This window comes from Gadus macrocephalus, chromosome 16, assembly GCF_031168955.1.
Source record: "Gadus macrocephalus chromosome 16, ASM3116895v1".
NCBI lineage: Eukaryota > Metazoa > Chordata > Actinopteri > Gadiformes > Gadidae > Gadus > Gadus macrocephalus.
This window is the reverse complement of record NC_082397.1, coordinates 17834939-17857495: the sequence shown is the minus strand read 5'-3', so window position 1 is coordinate 17857495 and position 22557 is coordinate 17834939. Positions and strand designations below refer to the sequence as shown.

The 22557-nt window shown below is 40.7% G+C and overlaps 1 protein-coding gene across 1 annotated transcript; it reads right to left on the bottom strand.

Annotated features, from left to right (window-relative positions):
• Window positions 1-1124: 1124 nt before the first annotated feature.
• On the bottom strand, window positions 1125-20739 carry LOC132474201 (integrin alpha-E-like). The gene is made up of 31 exons (XM_060074750.1): window positions 20584-20739; window positions 20391-20502; window positions 20216-20301; window positions 20042-20118; window positions 8849-8957; window positions 8632-8742; window positions 8383-8504; window positions 7719-7873; window positions 7444-7600; window positions 7176-7323; window positions 6031-6101; window positions 5743-5866; window positions 5285-5436; window positions 5030-5170; window positions 4674-4892; window positions 4453-4586; window positions 4136-4269; window positions 3902-4050; window positions 3693-3812; window positions 3544-3611; window positions 3232-3367; window positions 3033-3143; window positions 2847-2926; window positions 2667-2747; window positions 2520-2589; window positions 2320-2421; window positions 2210-2233; window positions 1997-2077; window positions 1661-1747; window positions 1469-1579; window positions 1125-1363 (listed from the first exon to the last, which is right to left on the bottom strand). The coding sequence occupies exons 1-31, from the start codon at window positions 20612-20614 to the stop codon at window positions 1328-1330; spliced, it is 3339 nt and encodes a 1112-aa protein (XP_059930733.1). The 5' UTR covers window positions 20615-20739; the 3' UTR covers window positions 1125-1327.
• Window positions 20740-22557: the final 1818 nt, after the last annotated feature.

Sequence of the window (22557 nt, the reverse complement as noted above, 5' to 3'; positions counted from 1 at the left end):
AAATTAAATAAAAATGTTCGGCGAAAGGAGGTGGCGCAAACGTTCCCTGGTGCTATTTTGAGTCACAAACCAGGAAATACCTGGTTTAAAGTCAGTGGAGCGTTGTTCAGATGCTATTTTAAGGGCGCATGCTTAATGTTGCTTGTGCACCTTGCGCATTCACATTCTTGGGAAATTATTTGGGAAAGAACAGCTGATACAGCGGCAATAAGTTGTTCTTTGAAATCAATGCATCTGCAAACACCGTAGAGCTAACACATATTTTCTTGACACAGTCATCGTGTACAAGCCCATAACTTTTAGGATTGACGAGTATTTGATCGTGAGAAAACATTGTTTTACCGCAAGTGAGTGTTAAAAAGAATGAATGAATGTGGGTGCGTGTGTGTGTATGTGTAAAATAATTAATGAATGCGGGCGCGCGTGTGTGCGTCCATCTGTTTACACACTCGCAAACTAAACACGTAACGCCTTATACAGTCCATGGCAAAGTATATTAACGGGGGGACACATGCATACTACGAACACAAGTCGATAACGATAATGCATACAATACTGGTAAGAAATAGAAACACAGTTACCGCGTATCATATGTGTGATAAGTTTTCTTTGCCAACATTTATTTGAGGACTCAGTGTTTCTGAAGTTGCGGAAGAAAACGCTATTCCATGTGTGAATTAGGCATATTATTTGGCCATATTATTTGAAATTTATGTGGTCATGCATCTGTCTCATCGGAGACTGCAAAGGCGCTGTCAAAATATAAACTCGTCAGATTCAAATGCGCTCATGGCCCTTAAAGGGGTTGGGAGATGACACTCTCAGCGGCTTGCTTTGCAACCACATAATACCGTTTTTATTCTTATTTTTTGCATTTGATTTGAATAAGGTAATACAGCAGTATCTAAGGATTTTGGGGCAATACATATGCATGTCATCTTCTTCGTCATTTTTTTTTCCGGCAGAACAAGGATGTGGAAGCCAGGTCGCAAGCATCATAATTCTGGGTTTTTTAATAATAACATTTGTTAAAGAGCGAGCTCCGTCGCTAAATTTTATGAAAAACAAAGATTAAATATGTATTAAATATAGAATTTAACCCATGAGCAGATATTCACACTAGATGCAGAAAACTGTATTTATTATAATGGATATGTATGCAAAATATGTTACAGCTCCATCAGTCAATCATAAAATTGTGCATCCATTAATAAGAAAATAATAATCAGAATAATAATAATAATAGTAATAATAATCATACAACATTTTTAGAAAACAACCATGAACCAAACAGGGCCACCAACTTCCAACTGTTTTTTGATCAGAACTACGTAGACTGATTACGTTTCTTGTAAAAGCCACACTGCAAAAAAAAATATAGATGAAATCAAATGAAGAGGAGACAATAACACGAATAGAGAATAACATGATTAGTTTGATTCATTAATGCATCAATATATCTCTTTACCTTGAACAGGAGGACCACAAACAGCACCAGGACTAAGAAACCCCCAATAGAACCCCCAATGATAGCTGCTTCTGATTTGATCACTTCCTGCTTCAGTATCATCACATGGACCTGAGAGGTGAAGAGTTAGGGAGTGGAACACAACGGTATTCCACCAAGAGCAAAGAGGAATTGTGTTGTTCGAGCCTGTACCTTTGATGACGTTGTGTTGACACCCATGAGAACGAAGTCCTCATCAACGGTCACATTTGCAGAGGCAGTAATTTTGCTCGATGTTCCCTAATCATCCCATGAGGAAAAGTGGAAGGAAGTGAACTTAAGTACCATACAAACACTCACACACACACACACACACACACACATATATATATATATATATATATATATATATATATATATATATATATATATATATATATATATATATATATATATACACATACATAGCCTACATACACACAACTATTTGAAATGAATAATTTGTATAATCTGTCATCTGTCTTGATTATAACGAGAACATCTACCAACCTTCACATCACTAATTGACGTATGGACTCTGATATCTTTCAAATCGGTCACGAGGCACTTGATGTCATAATATCCTTGAGTCTTTAGAAAGAGAAAAAATAAAAATGATTATGTATTTATTCAATCATAATTCAACAAACAAGTATTCCAACCATTATAAATATATGGATGCATTTATTAATGATCTTGAATAACTACATTAGGTATACTTACTTTTTTATTTATCTTACAATGATCCTGCAATTCAAAGTGAAAACTGTTAAAATACAGACCATCACTATTACAACAGAAACATCATTCAAATGTTGTAGTTGCTGACCTACCCTTGGCTCAACTGTAGGTTTAGCCATGTTGGTGTTGTGTTCAAACGTCGTTAAACTGATGTCAACTGTTAAAGTTGCATTATACTTGTTCTCACCACTAAGCTGAAAAGAAGAAAAACATGGAAGAAGAAAACATTCAAAATTGTAGCCATGCATCAAAACTCTAGAAGCATGATTTTCTGGTTGGGTCGAAAACTGACCTTAAATGTGAATGTGATGTCCGCCTCTTTAAGTCTGTCCTCAAATGGTATAACATTTGGGCTGGCAGTCCTATAATAAAATTGTATTCAATCAATACAATTCACTACTCACTACAATAACTGAAGTCACTGCATAGATAGACTTACCCCGATAGCTGCACTGTCAGAGCATTCTTCATCATAAAAATATATGTTTTTCTGTCCAATATTTGGTTGTCTTGGTTTGCACTAAATATATAAACAAACAACTTCATGTCAAGGAAATAATAAAGAAATTGGGTTTCGGATTAAGATCTGTTGTGATCTGAATTGTAAAGTATTACACACCTAGTTAGACTTGCATTGATTTGACCATCACGCATCTCTGCCTTCATATCCACAATTTGCCAATGGATGACAAAGTTGGCCTTTTGGGGAGAAAAAAAAATGAATGTCTGCATTTTAAATAGTTTGAGTAAAACACAATTAACCCTGATTGATGCTGAGAAGCTCTTTGTGCTAGCACCAACCTACCTGTGCACCTTTCTTGAAGTGCGGATGCAGAAGGCGACACCTGACCTCAGAAAGAGGCGTTCTGAGTTCATGATCACACTTGGTCCCCTCTAATGTGGATTCCGGATTATTCTAAGGAAACATGTGGTATTTAGACACAGTTAAACTTAAAGATGATGAGCAATATATCCTGGTAAAACACTTTGACATGATATATTACCACAGTCATATGGCTGTACTGCAGATTATGAGGGTAGGCAAGAACAAGCTTTGTCATGTATGCTTCATCCCCATGGTTGGTCAGATTGAAGGATATTGAGTTGCTCTTGGATGATCCAATGATAATGACGTCCTGACTAATGCACAGGGATGAGATATGAGTCAGGGATCAGTTTTTCAGTGAAATTAGAACATTCCACTGCATTTCACTCAAGTGTTACAAGGCCAGGATCTTTATGTCTGATGGGATATTGGATGATATTTCATTAATTTTTGATATGTTCTGCTATGTTGTGAATGCTATTGGACTCACTTGAGCTTTGAATCCGACAAGGATATGTTTGCAACACATGATCCTTCACAGTTATTGGCAATCATCACCTGCAAATAAATCATCACTGAAACAGACCTTATCAAATCTATTATTTAGGATATTATATCTTTATTTATTTTACAAGGTACCTTTTGAGTAACCTCCTTGGGAGTCCAATATTCCAAAACTCTTTGTGGTTTGCGATTGGCAGTAGTATTCAAAGTGAAGTTAAGCTGTACTGCAATGGGTGCGTAGCAATCATTGCAGCCCTAAAGGGAAATTAAAATGCCGTGTATCAGATGCTCATATATTTCCATTGTATTTTTGCTGAGAGACAAACTATAGGTATGTGACTCACGCTGAAAGTCAGGCTGATATATTGAGGGCCTACAGATGGTTTCCAGTCGAACGCTCCCACCTTATCTGAATTGTTGACGAATGTCAGTCGCTTTTTGTCTTGATCCACGTCCAAAGAAATGTTATACAAAATTCGAAGTTCTTCAGTGTCTGGGAGAGAAATTAGTCAGTGCATTCTGGTCAAGTCGATAAGAAAACCTCTTATTGATTAGTTTTGGCTGTGCCTACAACATACCAGCAATTTCTCCCTGGTCTCGTTGTTTGAATTGGATTTCCAAAGTGACCTTGCCTGTTTTTTCTCGCCATGAAAACGGGATTTTTGTTGGTGACACTTCCAGTACGGGTTTTATGCTAAGTATGGGAAGGGTCCTGATGGAATAACCAAGAGACATTTGAAGCTTAGCATAATCCAGAAAGCTCACTTGGTAGAAGAGTATGGCAGTAGCAATGCCAGGGTTGTGGGTTTCGTTCGACTGGGGCCACCATGTTCAGATGTAGTCACACTCAAGGTAAGATGTTTTGGACAGGTTTTATTTTTGGGCTGCAACTTACTCAAGGACAGTGACGTTGCCTTCACTGCCAACACTGATGTGGCGCTGTCTTTTTCTGTCCACTTGCTTTGAGAAAGCACTGACTGACTGGCCAAAATGTCGGAGCTTCATCCCAATGGACGCAGGGGAAATTCTCTGTAGCAGGAACAGATTTAGAATCGTAACATGTGGCTCTTACTGGCTCTTTGCATCCAAAACAGAGGACCTTTTCAGAGGAACTACCTGTGAATGTAGCGGCTGTAGCTTGTCTGAAACGCCATTGAAGATGTAGATGCTTCCGGAGCCTCCGGATTGGCCATCTTCTTCCAGAGGCGCGCCGACGGCCACGTCAGTACATCCGTTTCCATCTAGGTCCCCGACGCTGGCGATGGCCGAGCCGAACCTGGAAAACACATACTTCTCCAAGCCTCGCCATTCAAAGTCCTCCTTTTGAAACGCCCCCTGGTGGCGGGGAGGGGTGAGGGGGGTTGGAGGGGAATAAAACATTTCGTACAAAGAAGTTAAGGTTTCTTGGCGACACGCAAGGCTGATTTAAAACATACAACTTGAGGTGCTTATTTGATATCGGATCGGCTCACCTCTCCCAGCAGCTTGTATAGAAACACTTTTCCCTCCTCACCCTTCTGGTAGTGGAACGGCGCCCCAACAAGTAGGTAGTCTGTCTCTCCATTTTGATCAATGTCCACAGCACACAACACTGACCCAAAGTACGACCCCAACTAAACATGTGGAGAAAAGATATTACGGGGGAACATAAGAGCATGAGTGAACGCTTTTTCTATGTGAACAATGGCATCTACAGCACAGATATGGTTTATCCGATTTTGACCAACCTGTTCCCCCTGGAGTAGCTGACGCTGTTTGTGATTGGCTGCATCAAAGACAAGCACCCCGCCAGTCAGATTATAGCGAGGGGCCCCTGAGATATAGAGGTACTGTTTTTCTCTAGCGGTGGAGGGGACTGTCGCTGACAGCACACTGTAGCCTGTAGGAAACACAAACACACACACAGACACACTCTCACACACACAGACATGCATCATGAAAAAACACACACACACACACACACACACACACACACACACAAACACACACAAATACACACAAACACATACACACACACACACACACACACACAAACATACATGAACACACATACACACACACACACACACACACATACACGCACAAACACATATACGTAAACACTTGTTACACATTGCTTTAGTGCTCTAGAGTGTTTCATTGCAACAATCTTATGTTTAGCAGCATGTCAATGGTTCCACGTCACCTAGATAGGAGAAGCGTTGTTTTGAGGATTCTGCCTGCAAGAAGCTCACTGGCTGCCCGGGAGGCCTGAGGATGACGCCACCGCTCCAGTCGTTGGCTCCCACGGCTCCAAACAGCAGGGACTCCTAATAAAAGCCCACCCGCAAAGCAGACATGCGTTCCCTCACTGATTATGAATCCCTTGCAGATGGTCGGGGACCCATCCTCCTGATATGAGGTCATTCTAGAGCACTTGACATGGTCCATTTCTGGATCTGGTGTATCGACATGCTCGTGACAGTGGACTTACATCAGGTGCTATGTGACTGCTGAAGCCAGCCTCAGAGAGTTCGAATTTGAAGCCATCCCCTTCGTTTAATCCTTGTTGGACAAAATACAGAATCATAATAATTATGATTCATCGATGTACCTTAAAATAACTGAAACTTTGAAGCATCAATACAGTAATAGTAAATTGGGAATTCATACTAAATTCAGTATTTATGAAGCATTTTTTCTAAATGAATACTCATTAGTAAGGAATTCATAATCAGTTATCAATTACGATAATTCAATTTATGAACCTTTAAGATTATTGATTATTAACAAACTATTTACAACGTGTTAATAACTCTTCATATGTACTTAATAACGTAGTTATTCATATTTGGTCCAGGGAGTTAAACAATTAGATAAGAATTGTTTGTGAGCTCAATTGAGGACTATATATGCCTTACTGCTTTGTACTACTTATTACTAATGATTACACTGTACGGCTGCAATGATTGTTGCAATGACAGTTATAGTATAATGCCACATTGTGTAATTCATTAAATCGCTTGCTCCTATACAACGACGTTCAAAAATGAGTCGTAGCAATTTGGATAACACCTCCTTATTAGAACTCTAAGCCCATTTTTTTTTTTTAAGCTCATAGTGTTTGAACTGAAGCTACTGGGGTTCACATTTTATTTCAAAGTCTCAGAATCATTTGTCCATTCTAAGCTACTGTAAAAACATGGCGATTCAGTGGAAAGAGACTCAATCCCCATGGAGAAATAAATGGCTCATTCTAAGGCAATGAACACAATTATTACCCTATTTTCATGGGAATATACACTAATTAAAACATACTCTTTAGTATTATACTCCATTACTGCCATACCATTCCACTACAATTCTACACTCTGCACCTTTAACTTGCGCCCCATAATGATCATATTAACCATTATCAAACTATCTTATTTGATCATTTATAACATATCACGAATAGCTTACCAACGAGAAGTCATGTATGAAAAATACTATATGAGGATAAATGAGGAATTCACTCTATACTTCTGCTTTATTAACGCTTCAAAGCTGCAGTCATTCTAAAGGACTAGCCAAGTGATTTGAAAAGTGATAAATTGAAAAAAAAAAAAAAAAAAAGTATGCAAAATGTATTAAACCCACCTTCAATGCTACTTAAGAGATTATTTTCGAGTTGGGCAAGGATTGATGTCAGCGCATTGTAGTTATCCACAAAGTTGACATTTTTCAGATCTCCAGCAATATCTTTCATTTCCTTTATTGCCATAGGTTTATGTCTAATTTCTCCCACCTGTATTGTATGTAGAAATATATATATTTGATTAAATGTTTGATCAATTGGATGATCTTGATTATTTGATCATTGAGCATGACCATTATTCAATTAGCAAATTCCTAAGATATTACTTACACCAATAGCAAATCTGGTGACATCCATTTTCTTAAGCATTTCCAGCGCAGGGATAAGGTTTTTTCTATCAAATTCAGTGATTTCTCCATCTGACACCACAATCATCATCTTCTTGGCTGCTGGGTTCGATCCATTGGCGGAAGCAAAGCTATGATCTCTTAGAAAGAAAGAAAATAAATATAAATTAACAGCCATTAGGTCCACTAGTCAATCCTTTTGTAAAAAACAATATACTAATCTATGTATTCACCCCATTTCTTTTTGATTATACTTACAATAAGTACTGTATTGCTGAAGCGGTTACTGTAAGATTACCGATTTGTTCGATGTTCTTCACCTTCTCAAGAGCTTTTTGACCGTTCTCCTTGCTATCATTTAGTGATAGTTCAGACCTGACACTCAATCCATATTGAACCAAGGTGAAGTCACACTGTGAATACACAATACTGTCATTTAATTGCAATTGAGGATGATTATTGTTAATTATTTGATGGATAGATTTCCACACATTAAATTCCTCTCAACATATTCCAGTGAAGAGCAAGGGGCCTATGTGTCAATCAAGGCCTGCAAGCTTCTGAAGCTACATGGACTTCAGCTTTGCCCTAACCTGTAAGATAGTTCATAGCCTACATGTTAGATAGCAATTATGGTCATTAAAATAAAATATGTGTCTCTGTTCACTGTGTTTCTCTGGTCCAGGATACTGTAGAAACATGGAGGTGCAGTCTGGCTCCCTGGAAGAAGACCAGCTCCCTATCTAGATATAAAGGGCTCATTCTATGGTGACAAAGTTCTTGTTTTCATGGGATTAACACTACTTTAAACATACTCACATACAACTCACTACACAACCCTAACTTTAACCGCAGTTGTTGTTTTTGTGGTGTCTATCAAAGATTCATCCATGTAGAATCAACAGTTGTTGATATTACTTACGTTATAGCATTTCTTCCATACATTGGACATCACATCACAAATAAATTGTTTTGCTATTGCAAAATCGGGTCCTGATATACTACCAGAACCATCCAGTACAAATCCAATCTCTGTACCAGGAACTGCAAAACACACACAAACAGACGCACACAAACACACACACAGACACACACACACACACAAACATACATACACTGATCATCTTTAAGTCATTAACCATTAATTGGTGTTGATTGCATTATTACATACCCTCTTCGTCATCGTCATCGTTGTTGTTGTTGTTGTTGTTGTTGTTGTTGTTGTTGTTATTGTTGTTGTTTCTGTTGATGCTGCCTTTGATTTTATCGAGTTGCTCGACCACTTGACGTATTTTTACAGAGGGATATTCATAATTTGACTTTTAAAATGAATGGATGAATTGAATACTTTGCAATGCTATGATGTTCATTAAGGATTCACCACCTACCCAGGGTAGCCGGGTACAACACCTCAGTTTTGCCGAATGCAGACTGAAGACTGCAGTTGGCGTTAAAGTATTCAATAAAATTGTCCATCTTTCTCTGCTGTTGACAGACCTATCAATGGAAGATAAGTATTATTCAATGCAAGTGTCTGAATTCAATTGTCTCCTCTTACCCTCGGCGCAAAGGGGATTTTACCAAAATAAATACCTGGGAAAAGTGGTGCTTGGCAAGCAAACGTTAAAGACAATAATATCAGTACGGTATCATTGCCTTATATTACGGCATCTATAAATAACATGGAAAGGCTGGATTGATCAAATCTGGTAGTAAGAAAGAATAATTTAAGTATTTATAGGCATTATAAATGGCATTTAATGGCTGGAATTAACCATTGCAGCAATGAGGCCTGGGCCCCGTTTCCCGAAAGCGTCGTTAGTGGATCGTGAAGTGCGTCGAAAGGGCATCGTAGAGTTTTCACCGCGTTTCCCGAAAGCATCGTAGGGAACGAACGTCTTGAAAACGCTCGTAGCTAACGAGTACTCCAGGGGTGCTCGTAGGTACTCGTAGGACGCTAAGAGCATCGTCAGCTATAGCCTCAGTGGCGTCACCATCGGACATTCCGTATATTGGATGCGTTTTATTAAAACGCATTGCGCCTTTATGTTCTTAGTTTGGTAATTAATAAAGATTATTAATTAATTTATTAATAAAGATGTTAAAATGGCCAAAATAAAACGGGACAGTCCAGAAAATGTTTGCGCAGGCAGGGCACTCAAAATGTGTGAGAGAAAGTGGGGGGATTTGTGCAGACTGACATAGGCTACTCATAAAACGTAGCATAAAATAATGTAAAAAAAAAAATTAAATTAAACAAATAAAAAAAAAAAAAAAATAACGAAATAAAATAAATGAAAAAAAATTAAAAATAAAGAAATAAAAAAAACTAGAACTGCAAGCAGTTATGCAGGGGTCCAAGAAGTGTGCATTTCGCCGGCACAACGCGAAGCATGTGTTCGAAATTGAGAAACGGCGTATGCCAAAAGATGCAGCTGACTCCAGTGAATCTGTGGATGTAAAGGTTTTGACTGTGGGAGGTTCGGTGTGGGAGTTATAGCCCAAAACGCGTTTTCAGAACATTCCATTGGCCAATTAGGAGATGTATTATTTCGTCGTTTATTTGCGCCCTCTTGTGGCGAAATTTTCCAAAGACAATTTTCCTTTTCCAAATAACTCCCGCCCACATTAATAATTCTTGGCCATATTATCTATATATACTCGGGATTACCCCTTGATGGTTTCCCTTGAGTTTGAAGAACATTCCTTTGGCCAATTAGATGATATACAATTTCCTCGTTTATTGCGCCCCCTAATAGCGAAATATTCCGATTTTCTTTTTGAACGTCAGTAAGGGTACCGCTAACATGTGTCTAAGATTTGGACTCGATCCGATGTCTAATCTCTTTTTTTTTCTGGATTTTAGATTTTCGACTTAAAACTTAGCTAAGCGACAAATATTCAAAACGCTACCGTTTCGTCATCGATGGTCGGATAAAAAAAGTGTTTCATGATTTATTTTCGTGTGCATCTGAAGATGTCGTGTGCAAAGTTTGGTATCGATTGGTCAGGAAATGTGGGAGGAGTAGGGAAAAGGCAGTTTTGCGGTTTTCGCGATCTTGCGAAAAATAATTATGGACGCAAATGGGCGTGGCCTATGCCAAAAGATGCAGCAGACTTCAGTGAATATGTGGGTACAAGTTTTTGACTGTGGGAGTTTCGGTGTGGGAGTTATAGCCCCAAACGCATTTTCCCTTGGAATAGCGCCACCTAGTGTTCGGCTTGTCTGGATTTTGTCGTCTGCGTAGTCCGAAGAGATCTGGATCTAGTCATGTAATTCGCGTGTCGGCACCATTTACGGTTTGGGCTGTGGTCCCACTTTTAGGGAGGTAAGAATAATAGGAACTAGAACTGCAAGCAGTTATGCAGGGGTCCAAGAAGTGTGCATTTCGCCGGCACAACGCGACAAGAAATGTGCATTTCGCCGGCACAACGCGAAGCATGTGTTGAAAACGCTACCCTGAACCTGTGGATACAAAGGATTTGACTGTGGTAGGAGTAGCGAGAAGTCAGTGTAGCGTTTTCGCGGCGAGATTTTGTAGAAGAAATACAATTTCCTCGTTTATTGCGCCCCCTAATGGCGAAATTTTCCGATTTTTTTATCGTACGACAATAAGGTTATCTACAACATGTGTGTACAATTTGGACTCGTTCCGATGTCTAATTTTGGATTTCTTTGGATTTTTGATTTTCCACGTCTAATTTAGCTCATAAACCAATATTCAAAACGCTACCGTTTCGTCGTCGAAGGTCGGATCAAAAAACTGTATACGATTCCTTTTCGTGTGTGTCTGAAGATGTCGTGTGCAAAGTTTGGTGTTGATTGGGCGAGAAATGTGGGAGGAGTAGGGAAAAAACTGTTTTGCGGTTTTCGCGATTTAGCGAAAAATATTCATAGACGCAAATGGGCGTGGCCTAGGCCAAAAGATGCAGCAGACTCCAGTGCATCTGTGTGTACAAGGTTTTGGACTCTGGGAGGTTCGGTGTGGGAGTTATAGCCCAAAACGCGTTTTCAGAACATTCCATTGGCAAATTAAGAGACATACAATGTCTTAGTTTTTTGGCGCCGCCTTGTGGCGAAATTTCCGAAGACAATTTTCCTTTGCCAAATAACTCCCGCCCACATTAATAATTCTTGGCCATATTTTCTATATAGACTCGAGATTGCCCCTTGATGGTTTCCCTCGAGTTTGAACAACATTCCTTAGGCCAATTAGAAGATATACAATTTCCTCGTTTATTGCGCCCCCTAATGGCGAAATTTTTCAAATTTTTTATCGAACGTCTTTATGGTTAGCACCAACATCTGTGTAACATTTGGACTCGATCCGATGTGTAGTTTTGGATTTTTTCTGGATTTTGGATTTTTCACGTCTAATTTAGCTAATAAACCAATATTCAAAACGCTACCGTTTCGTCGTCGAAGGTCGGATCAAAAAAGTCTCCGAGGATTTCTTTGCGTGTGCGTCTGAAGATGTTGTGTGCAAAGTTTGGTGTTGATTGGTCAAGAAATGTGGGAGGAGTAGCGAAAAAACAGTTTTGCGGTTTTCGCGATTTTGCGAAAAATATTCATAGACGCAAATGGGCGTGGCCTATGCCAAAAGATGCAGCAGACTCCAGTGGATATGTGGGTACAAGTTTTTGAATGTGGGAGGTTCGGTGTGGGAGTTATAGCCCCAAACGCGTCTTTCCTTGGTATAGCGCCACCTAGTGGCCGGCGTGTCTGGATTTTGTCGTCTGCCTAGAACTCAGGGACCTGGATCTAGTCATGCAATTGGCGTGTCGGCACCATTTACGGTTTGGGCTGTGGGCCCACTTCTAGGGGGGAATAATAATAAGAACTAGAACTGCAAGCAGTTATGCAGGGGTCCAAGAAGTGTGCATTTCGCCGGCACAACGCGACAAGAAATGTGCATTTCGCCGGCACAACGCGAAGCATGTGTTCAAAACGCTACCCTGAACCTGTGGATACAAAGGATTTGACTGTGGTAGGAGTAGCGAGAAGTCAGTGTAGCGTTTTCGCGGCGAAATTTTGTAGAAGATATACAATTTCCTCGTTTATTGCGCCCCCTAATGGCGAAATATTCCGATTTTTTTTTTTAACGCCATTAAGGGTAGCACCGACATGTTTGTAAAATTTGGACTCGATCCGATGTCTAATTCTTTATTTTTTCTGGATTTTTGATTTTCGACTTAAAACGTAGCTAATAAACAAATATTAAAAATGCTACCGTTTCGTCGTCGAAGGTCGGATCAAAAAGTTTTGCGGGGTTTTCTTTTCGTGTGCGTCTGAAGATGTCGTGTGCAAAGTTTTGTGTAAATTGGTCAAGAAATGTGGGAGGAGTAGGGAAAAGGCAGTTTTGCGGTTTTCGCGATTTTGCGAAAAAAAATTATAGACGCAAATGGGCGTGGCCTATGCCAAAAGATGCAGCAGACTCCAGTGGATATGTGGGTACAAGTTTTTGACTGTGGGAGGTTCGGTGTGGGAGTTATAGCCCCAAACGCGTTTTCCCTTGGTATAGCGCCACCTAGTGACCGGCGTGTATGGATTTTGTCGTCTGCGTAGTCCGAAGAGATCTGGATCTAGTCATGCAATTTGCGTGTCGGCACCATTTACGGTTTGGGGTGTGGGCCCACTTTTAGGGGGGTAAGAATAATAACAAGAAGTGTGCATTTCGCCGGCACAACGCGACAAGAAATGTGCATTTCGCCGGCACAATGCGAAGCATGTGTTCAAAACGCTACCCTGAACCTGTGGATACAAAGGATTTGACTGTGGTAGGAGTAGCGAGAAGTCAGTGTAGCGTTTTCGCGGCGAAATTTTGTAGAAGATATACAATGTCCTTGTTTATTGCGCCCCCTAATGGCGAAATTTTCCGTCATTTTTATCGAACATCATTAAGGTTAGCACCGACATGTGTGTAGAATTTGGACTCGATCCAATGTCTAATTTTGGATTTTTTTTGGATTTTTAATTTTCCACATCTAATTTAGCTAATAAACAAATATTCAAAACTCTACCGTTTTGTCGTCGAAGGTCGGATCAAAAAACTGTCTATAATTTCTTTGCGTGTGCGTCTGACGATGCCGTGGGCAAAGTTTGGTGTTGATTGGTCAAGAAATGTGGGAGGAGTAGCGAAAATACAGTTTTGCGGTTTTCGCGATTTAGCGAAAAATATTCATAGACGCAAATGGGCGTGGCCTAGGCCAAAAGCTGCAGCAGACTCCAGTGCATCTGTGTGTACAAGTTTTTGGACTCTGGGAGGTTCGGTGTGGGAGTTATAGCCCCAAACGCGTATTCCTTGGTATAGCGCCACCTAGGGACCGGCGTGTCTGGATTTTGTTTTCTGAGTAGCGGTGCCGATTCTGGATCTAGTCATGTAATTGGCGCGTGTGCACCATTTACGGTTTGGGCTGTGGTTCCACTTTCAGGGGGAGGTAGAATAACTAGAACTGCAAGCAGTTATGCAGGGGTCCAAGAAGTGTGCATTTCGCCGGCACAACGCGACAAGAAATGTGCATTTCGCCGGCACAACGCGAAGCATGTGTACAAAACGCTACCCTGAACCTGTGGATACAAAGGATTTGACTGTGGTAGGAGTAGCGAGAAGTCAGTGTAGCGTTTTCGCGGCGAAATTTTGTAGAAGATATACAATTTCCTCGTTTATTGCGCCCCCTAATGGCGAAATTTTCCGAAATTTTTATGGAACGACATTAAGGTTAGCACCGACATGTGTGTGCAATTTGGACTCGATCCGATGTCTACTTTTGGATTTTCTGGGATTTTTTATTTTCCACGTCTAATTTAGCTAATATACCAATATTCAAAACTCTACCGTTTTGTCTTCGAAGGTCGGATCAAAAAACTGTCTATGATTTCTTTGCGTGTGCGTCTGAAGATACCGTGTGCAAAGTTTCGTGTCGATCGGTCAAGAAATGTGCGAGGAGTAGCGAAAATACAGTTTTGCGGTTTTCGCGATTTAGCGAAAAATATTCATAGACGCAAATGGGCGTGGCCTAGGCCAAAAGATGCAGCAGACTCCAGTGGATATGTGGGTACAGGTTTTTGACTGTGGGAGTTTCGGTGTGGGAGTTATAGCCCCAAACGCGTATTCCTTGGTATAGCGCCACCTAGTGACCGGCGTGTCTGGATTTTGTTATCTGAGTAGCGGTGCCGGACCTGGATCTAGTCATGCAATTGGCATGTCGGCACCATTTACGGTTTGGGCTGTGGTACAACTTCTAGGGGGAGGCAGTATAATAACTAGAACTGCAAGCAGTTATGCAGGGGTCCAAGAAGTGTGCATTTCGCCGGCACAACGCGAAGCATGTGTTCAAAACAAATGGGCACGGCGTGTGCCAAAAGATGCAGCTGACTCCAGTGAATCTGTGGATATAAAGGTTTTGACTGTGGGAGGTTCGGTGTGGGAGTTATAGCCCAAAACGCGTTTTCAGAACATTCCATTGGCAAATTAAGAGACATACAATGTCTTAGTTTTTTGGCGCCGCCTTGTGGCGAAATTTCCGAAGACAATTTTCCTTTTCCAAATAACTCCCGCCCACATTAATAATTCTTGGCCATATTTTCTATATAGACTCGGGATTGCCCCTTGATGGTTTCCCTCGAGTTTGAAGAACATTCCTTTGGCCAATTAGAAGATATACAATTTCCTCGTTTATTGCGCCCCCTAATGGCGAAATATTCCGAAGTTTTTATTGAACGCCATTAAGGTTAGCACCGACATGTGTCTAAAATCTGGACTTGACCCGATGTCGAGTTTTGGTATTTCTTAAATTTTTTGCTATTCGACATAAAACGTAGCTAATAAACAAATATTCAAAACGCTACCGTTTCGTCGTCGAAGGTCGGATCAAAAAACTGTTCTACGATTTCTTTGCGTGTGCGTCTGAAGATGTTGTGTGCAAAGTTTGGTGTTGATTGGTCAAGAAATGTGGGAGGAGTAGCGAAAAAACAGTTTTGCGGTTTTCGCGATTTTGCGAAAAAAAATTATAGACGCAAATGGGCGTGGCCTATGCCAAAAGATGCAGCAGACTCCAGTGAATATGTGCGTACAAGTTTTTGACTGTGGGAGGTTCGGTGTGGGAGTTAAAGCCCCAAACGCGTATTCCTGGGTATAGCGCCACCTAGTGACCGGCGTGTCTGGATTTTGTCGTCTGCTGAGTCCGAACAGATCTGGATCTAGTCATGCAATTCGCGTGTCGGCACCATTTACGGTTTGGGCTGTAGTACCACTTTCAGGGGGGTAAGAATAATAATCCCTACAAAAACAATAGGGTTCCAACCTGTTGGCTTGGACCCCTAATAATCCTTACAAAAACAATAGGGATCCAACCTGTTGGCTTGGACCCCTAATAATAGGAATAATAATCCGTACAAAAACAATAGGGATCCAACCTGTTGGCTTGGACCCCTAAAAATCCTTACAAAAACAATAGGGATCCAACCTGTTGGCTTGGACCCCTAACAAGAAATGTGCGTTTCGCCGGCACAACGCGAAGCATGTGTTCAAAACGCTACCCTGAACGCTACCCTGAACCTGTGGATACAAAGGATTTGACTGTGGTAGGAGTAGCGAGAAGTCAGTGTTGCGTTTTCACAGCGAAATTTTGTAGAAGATATACAATTTCCTCGTTTATTGCGCCCCCTAATGGCGAAATTTTCCGATTTTTTTTTCGAACGTCATTAAGGTTAGCACCGACATGTCTGTAAAATTTGGACTCGATCCGATATATAATTCTGGATTTCTTTGGATTTTTGATTTTTCACGTCTAATTTAGCTAATAAACAAATATTCAAAACTCTACCGTTTCGTCGTCGAAGGTCGGATCAAAAAACTGTCCGACGATTCCTTTGCGTGTGCGTCTGAAGATGTCGTGTGCAAAGTTGTGTGTCAATTGGTCAAGAAATGTGGGAGGAGTAGCGAAAAAACTGTTTTGCGGTTTTCGCGATTTAGCGAAAAATATTCATAGACGCAAATGGGCGTGGCCTAGGCCAAAAGATGCGGCAGACTCCAGTGCATCTGTAGGTATAACGTTTTGGACTGTGGGAGGTTCGGTGTGGGAGTTATAGCCCCAAACGTGATTTTCTTGTTATAGCGCCACCTAGTGGCCGGCATGTCTGGATTTTGTCGTCTGCCGTCACCTCACGGACCTGGATCTAGTCATGTAATTGGCTTGTGTGCACCATTAACGGTTTGGGCTGTGGTACCACTTCTACGGAAGGAAGTATAAGAAAAATCCTTACAAAAACAATAGGGATCCAACCTGTTGGCTTGGACCCCTAACTAGAACTGCAAGCAGTTATGCAGGGGTCCAAGAAGTGTGCATTTCGCCGGCACAACGCGAAGCATGTGTTCAAAACAAATGGGCACGGCGTGTGCCAAAAGTTGCAGCTGACTCCAGTGAATCTGTGGATATAAAGGTTTTGACTGTGGGAGGTTCGGTGTGGGAGTTATAGCCCAAAACGCGTTTTCAGAACATTCCATTGGCAAATTAGGAGACATACAATGTCGTCGTTTTTTGGCACCGCCTTGTGGCGAAATTTCCGAAGACAATTTTCCTTTTCCAAATAACTCCAGCCCACATTAATAATTCTTGGCCATATTTTCTATATAGACTCGGGATTGCCCCTTGATGGTTTCCCTCGAGTTTGAAGAACATTCCTTAGGCCAATTAGAAGATATACAATTTCCTCGTTTATTGCGCCCCCTTATGGCGAGATTTTCCGATTTTTTTATCGAACGACCTTAAGGGTATCACCGACATGCGTCTAAAAGTTGGACATGATCCGATGTCTAATTTTGCTATTTTGTTAATTTTTGCGTTTCGACGTAAAACATAGCTAATAAACAAATATTCAAAACGCTACCGTTTCGTCGTCGAAGGTTGGATCAAAAAAGAGTTTGAGTATTTATTTTCGTGTGCGTCTTAAGATGTCGTGTGCAAAGTTTGGTGTTGATTGGTCAAGAAATGCGGGAGGAGTAGCGAAAATACAGTTTTGCGGTTTTCGCGATTTTGCGAAAAATAATTATAGACGCAAATGGGCGTGGCCTATGCCAAAAGATGCAGCAGACTCCAGTGAATATGTGGGTACAAGTTTTTGCATGTGGGAGGTTCGGTGTGGGAGTTATAGCCCCAAACGCGTTTTCCCTTGGTATAGCGCCACCTAGTGTTCGGCGTGTCTGGATTTTGTCGTCTGCGTAGTCCGAAGAGATCTGGATCTAGTCATGCAATTCGCGTGTCGGCACCATTTACGGTTTGGGGTGTGGGCCCACTTTTAAGGAGGTAAGAATAATAATAAGAAAAATCCTTACAAAAACAATAGGGATCCAACCTGTTGGCTTGGACCCCTAATTATAAAAAAACAAGCAAAGGAGCAGGCAAAAGGCTGGGATATGGTGGGGATTGGTCACGTTGACGGGAATGTTTAGTGACATGAGGGAGGGTGGAGGGGGTTAAAAAAAAGTCTCAATCACTATTCGACGCGCATGAAAACCAGCCGCGTAGTTATGAGGGAGGCCGTCCTCACACCGATCTTCCTCATCGTCATCGTCCTCAACGTCCTCCGGTTCAAGCAATGCCACCCCAGCCTTAGCTGCAATGTTGTGCAACATAGCCGTCACACATATCACGGCGCATGACTTGGCCGGAGAAAACTGGAGCCCTCCGCCTGACTTGTGAAGGCATCTAAAGCGCAACTTCCACCTCCCGATCGTGCGCTCAACGATGCACCGGGCCAGACGGTGGGCTTCGTTGTATTCCTCATCATGGACGTCTCCCGGGTTATTCACAGGTGTGAAGAGGAATTATTTAAGGGGGGAAAATGCCGTGAAACGCACAGTGCATTCAGGATTAGGACTGATATATGTCGGTTTAAGCCTAATCAATTGTGTTTTAATGTCTTTAGCATTCATATAATTGCAGTCTATTTTTTTCGTAGGCTACTCTGCTGTTGTCCTTGATGGGGATATATTTTAACCCTTTTTAACACAATTTTCCTGCGACATTCCTGCGTCTCCCCCTCCTACGGAGCCCATTTCAGCAGTCAGTAGACAGTTACAATCCTACGACGTCGTGAGTGCAGCAAATGCGCGTTCACGTTAAGAGGAGTTTCGGGAAACGCTCCAAAGAAATTGACGATGGATCGCAAGATCCATCGTGAGAATGATCGTACGAGCGTGGATCCATCGTTATCGGGAAACGGGGCCCTGGTCCTCACTTTAGATGAGTTCCACAAATAACTTATAAAAGCTTATTAATTACCTGAACTAACACGCACTTCAGCATTATTATGTTATAAAGCATTTAGTGCTGTCAGTTAAACGCGTTATTAACGACGTTAACGCAAACCAATTTTAACGGCGTTAATCTTTTTATCGCGCGATTAACGCAATTTATTATTATTATTATTTTTTTTTTTTGGCTCAAAACAAAGAAGCAGTAGCCTGACTGCTATGTTCAAGGCAGCATGTTTGTATGTTCATCGTTTAATTGCACGATAGGCTTTTTTTTTGTATCGTCCTGTTTTGATCAGTATATGCCAATGTTGTTATCAATAAAAAAACATTTGCACAAGGCAAGCCGATGCACTTCTCCATGTTGATAAAAGCATTTAAATTAGAACAATTAATGGGACAAAGAAATCAAGGGATATTTAGCATAGACATTTTTTTTGGATTACTCGCGATTAATCGTCAGTTAACTATGACATTAAATATTTGAATCGCTTGACAGCACTAAAAGCATTACATACATGCTACAAATACTTTTTAAATCATAAATTAACACTTAATAAATGATCCTAATTTTTTTTATCTCATCTCATCATCTCATTTTCGTCCGCTTATCTGGGGTCGGGTCGCGGGGGGAGCAGCTCAAGCAGGGGGCCCCAGACTTCCCTTTCCCGGGCCACATTGACCAACTCTGACGGGGGGATCCCGAGGCGTTCCCAGGCCAGTGTTGAGACATATTCTCTCCACCTAGTCCTGGGTCTTCCCTGAGGTCTCCTCCCCACTGGACGTGCCTGAAACACCTCCCAAGGAAGATGCCCGAACCACCTCAGCTGACTCCTTTCTAAATACATTTTTTTTGATAACTATCTAAATTAGAATTCGAAACCGAATATTAATTAATAAGTACAGCTTACTATACTTTTATTAAGGCTTCAAAGTTGGAGTTATTCCAAATGATACCAAACAATTTAGTACAAATCGCCTATTCATTTCATGCAGCAATGGCTGCATTGAGGAAGAGCCATACAGACAGATTTTTGTAAAAACTGTTACAGTTTATGTCTGTGTGAAATGCTGCTGCGTGGACATGAACATTCAGGAAGCATTTTGAAGTGCACCAAATTTAGCATGAGAGGAAACTGCGGTTTTGAGTTGAGAGTTGTCTGGTTTAACATCACTTTTCAAACATGTCAAATAAACATATGTCAGGCTGCATTTAAATGGGATGTTAATATTGAATGATTTACTAGCTTTAGAATTGGAAGAAAAATACTTAATTTACACAAGTCAGTTGTAATATAACACATATTTGATTTAAACACATATTACCATTGTCTTCTGGTTATCGGCAGTCATGAGGTTTGTTACTGAAACAACTGGCTTAGTTCCTTCTACTTCAGTGAAACCTGTAAATTAAGCGCATTTGTAAAAAGACCAAGGTAAATTGAGTGTATAACATATTTAATAATTGCTAGAAATGTATTGTGATGTTATTTATTTCACCTGTAAGTTTGGCACATTTGCCCTCATCTCCTTTATTCAAAGTGCAATCAAATACCACTCTGGAGTTTGGAGAGGGAATCAGGACTCTAAAATTGAAGTAACATCATGAATAACAATAAATCTAAACACTTAAAACGCTATCGCACTAAGGATGGCAAAAAAGGGTTCCCATTACCCATCTTTGGACTGAGCCTCGGTTTGTCCAAAAAGTACATCGTTATCCTCTTGAAAGGTCGTCACTGGTTTCTCATAGATGTTAAAGCCTTCAGTAGGCCTAGTCCATGCAACTACAACCGTTAAAAGGGTTTATTTGTGATCCTTTGCTCATTTGATTGAATAAAACATTTAAAATCAATTAATGTACTTACCAGTCAATAGCAATAGATGTGCCCACGCCATCCTTTGTATAGTATGGGAGAAAGCAAAAATATCAAATGCTATCCTTCTCTTAGCACATCACACCAGACAGAGAAGTACTCGACACATAGACCACTTCCTGTTTCAATTTTTTCAATTGAAGCTACGGATTTCTGCCTGCGCGTCAGAAACCAGTGACGTGCAGTCAGGGGGGGCAAACGAGGGAAGGCCCCCAGGGAGAGACTTTCAAACGCAATATTTTGGGAAGCCTTCCCATAATGTAAATAGGATCTAAAATGTAGAGACTATTATATATTTCGATTTTTTGTATTTTCTCAATACAGTTCTTACTAGTTTGCTGCTGCTAAAAAGAGTGGTAAAGACAAAACCATAGCCTATAAAGTTGTATGGGTCTGTGTTGAGTCAGATCCTATGGGCATGGTTCCAGAAATCTGATCATTATTCATACTTTTCTGTCTGATAATAATAATTATAACAAAAGAAGGAGACATATGATCACGATTATTATCATTACACTCATAATAATAATTATTGTTGTTGCATAATGTATTAATTATAAAATAATCTTATCCTGCGTGCTATTGTCTTTAGATAGAGAGAGCTGACAGACAAACTGACAGACAGACAGACAGAGTTACTGACACACTGACTGACTGTATGAGGGAAAGGTACGGAAGAGGATTAGGGCCACACATGTAAAAAAAAATTAAGTTCTGACTTTATTCTCAGAATTCTGAGAAAAAAGTCAGAATTCTGACTTTATTCTCAGAATTCTGAGATTAAAGTCAGAATTCTGACATTAATCTCAGAATTCTGAGATAAAAAGTCAGAATTCTGACATTAATCTCAGAATTCTGACTTTTTACTCAGAATTCTGGGATTAAAGTCAGAATTCTGACATTAATCTCAGAATTCTGAGAAAAAAGTCAGAATTCTGACATTAATCTCAGAATTCTGAGAAAAAAGTCAGAATTCTGACTTTAAAGTCAGAACTACGGGTATCTGAAAGGACCAACCTCCGTGGGAGAGACACTTTGCTTTATGCAGTAGGAGGAAACCTATGGAAAGCCAAGAATGGCGCGGTAAAAGTGCAAAACCGCACAGATTCCGTGCGGTTTGGCAAGAATTCCGTACGGTTTCCGTACGGATTCCGTACGGTTTTGAATGACTAATAGCCGCGGCTATTAGTTATTCACTCCGGCTATTAGTTATTCACTCCGGCTATTAGGTATGCAGAAAGAGCCCTCCCTCTTCTTTGCTTGACCACTAAGTTTGAAGGCTGTCTAACCAATCAGTGATGAGAAATACCAGACTAAAGTAACGCATTGTCGAGACTAGAGCTGCAGTGCCTCCATGTTTCGCCGTAACATAAAGCTGTGTTGTCTTTACTAGTTTCACTACAATGTAATGACCACCACTAGCTAGTGGAAAATACATTTGTGTTTAGTACAGTGATATATTTGTATATGTTAGGCTATATATTGAGATGGCAGTGTGCGAAATACCCGTCAATATTCGGGGATGCCCTCATCCCCAGATTGTTCTCGATATGCAGTAGCCAGCTAGGCCATAACATTACAATATTTCATGGATGCAAGCAAGCCAAGACAATCTATCTATATCTATAGCCTACATGACAACACACACACACACACACACACGCACACACACACGCACACACTTTAAACACACTGGTAAAGCAATAGGAGCCTGCATTGGCTAAAGTTGTTGGGATGCACGTTATTTTATAACAGGGAGGGGCAAAGTTGTGCATTACAATGCAAACACGACAATAATTGGCACCGTTCTTGCGCACTCAGAAGAACATGAACTGAATAAATGCCAGGTATATAGCATATCGGAGACGGGCACACAATCAGTGCATTTGCAAATGAGAGCCTGCAGTATGACCGATCTACAGCTAATACGATCAGACGGATACATCATTGTCGATCACATATAAG

Coding starts and splice junctions, on each gene's coding strand:
- LOC132474201 (XM_060074750.1), bottom strand. CDS start 20,614: ATGGCGTGGGCACATCTATTGCTATTGACTG. Junction 4,587..4,673: donor TACAGCCGCTACATTCACAG/GTAGTTCCTCTG, acceptor TTCCTGCTACAG/AGAATTTCCCCTGCGTCCAT. Junction 3,813..3,901: donor ATATCAGCCTGACTTTCAGC/GTGAGTCACATA, acceptor ATTTCCCTTTAG/GGCTGCAATGATTGCTACGC.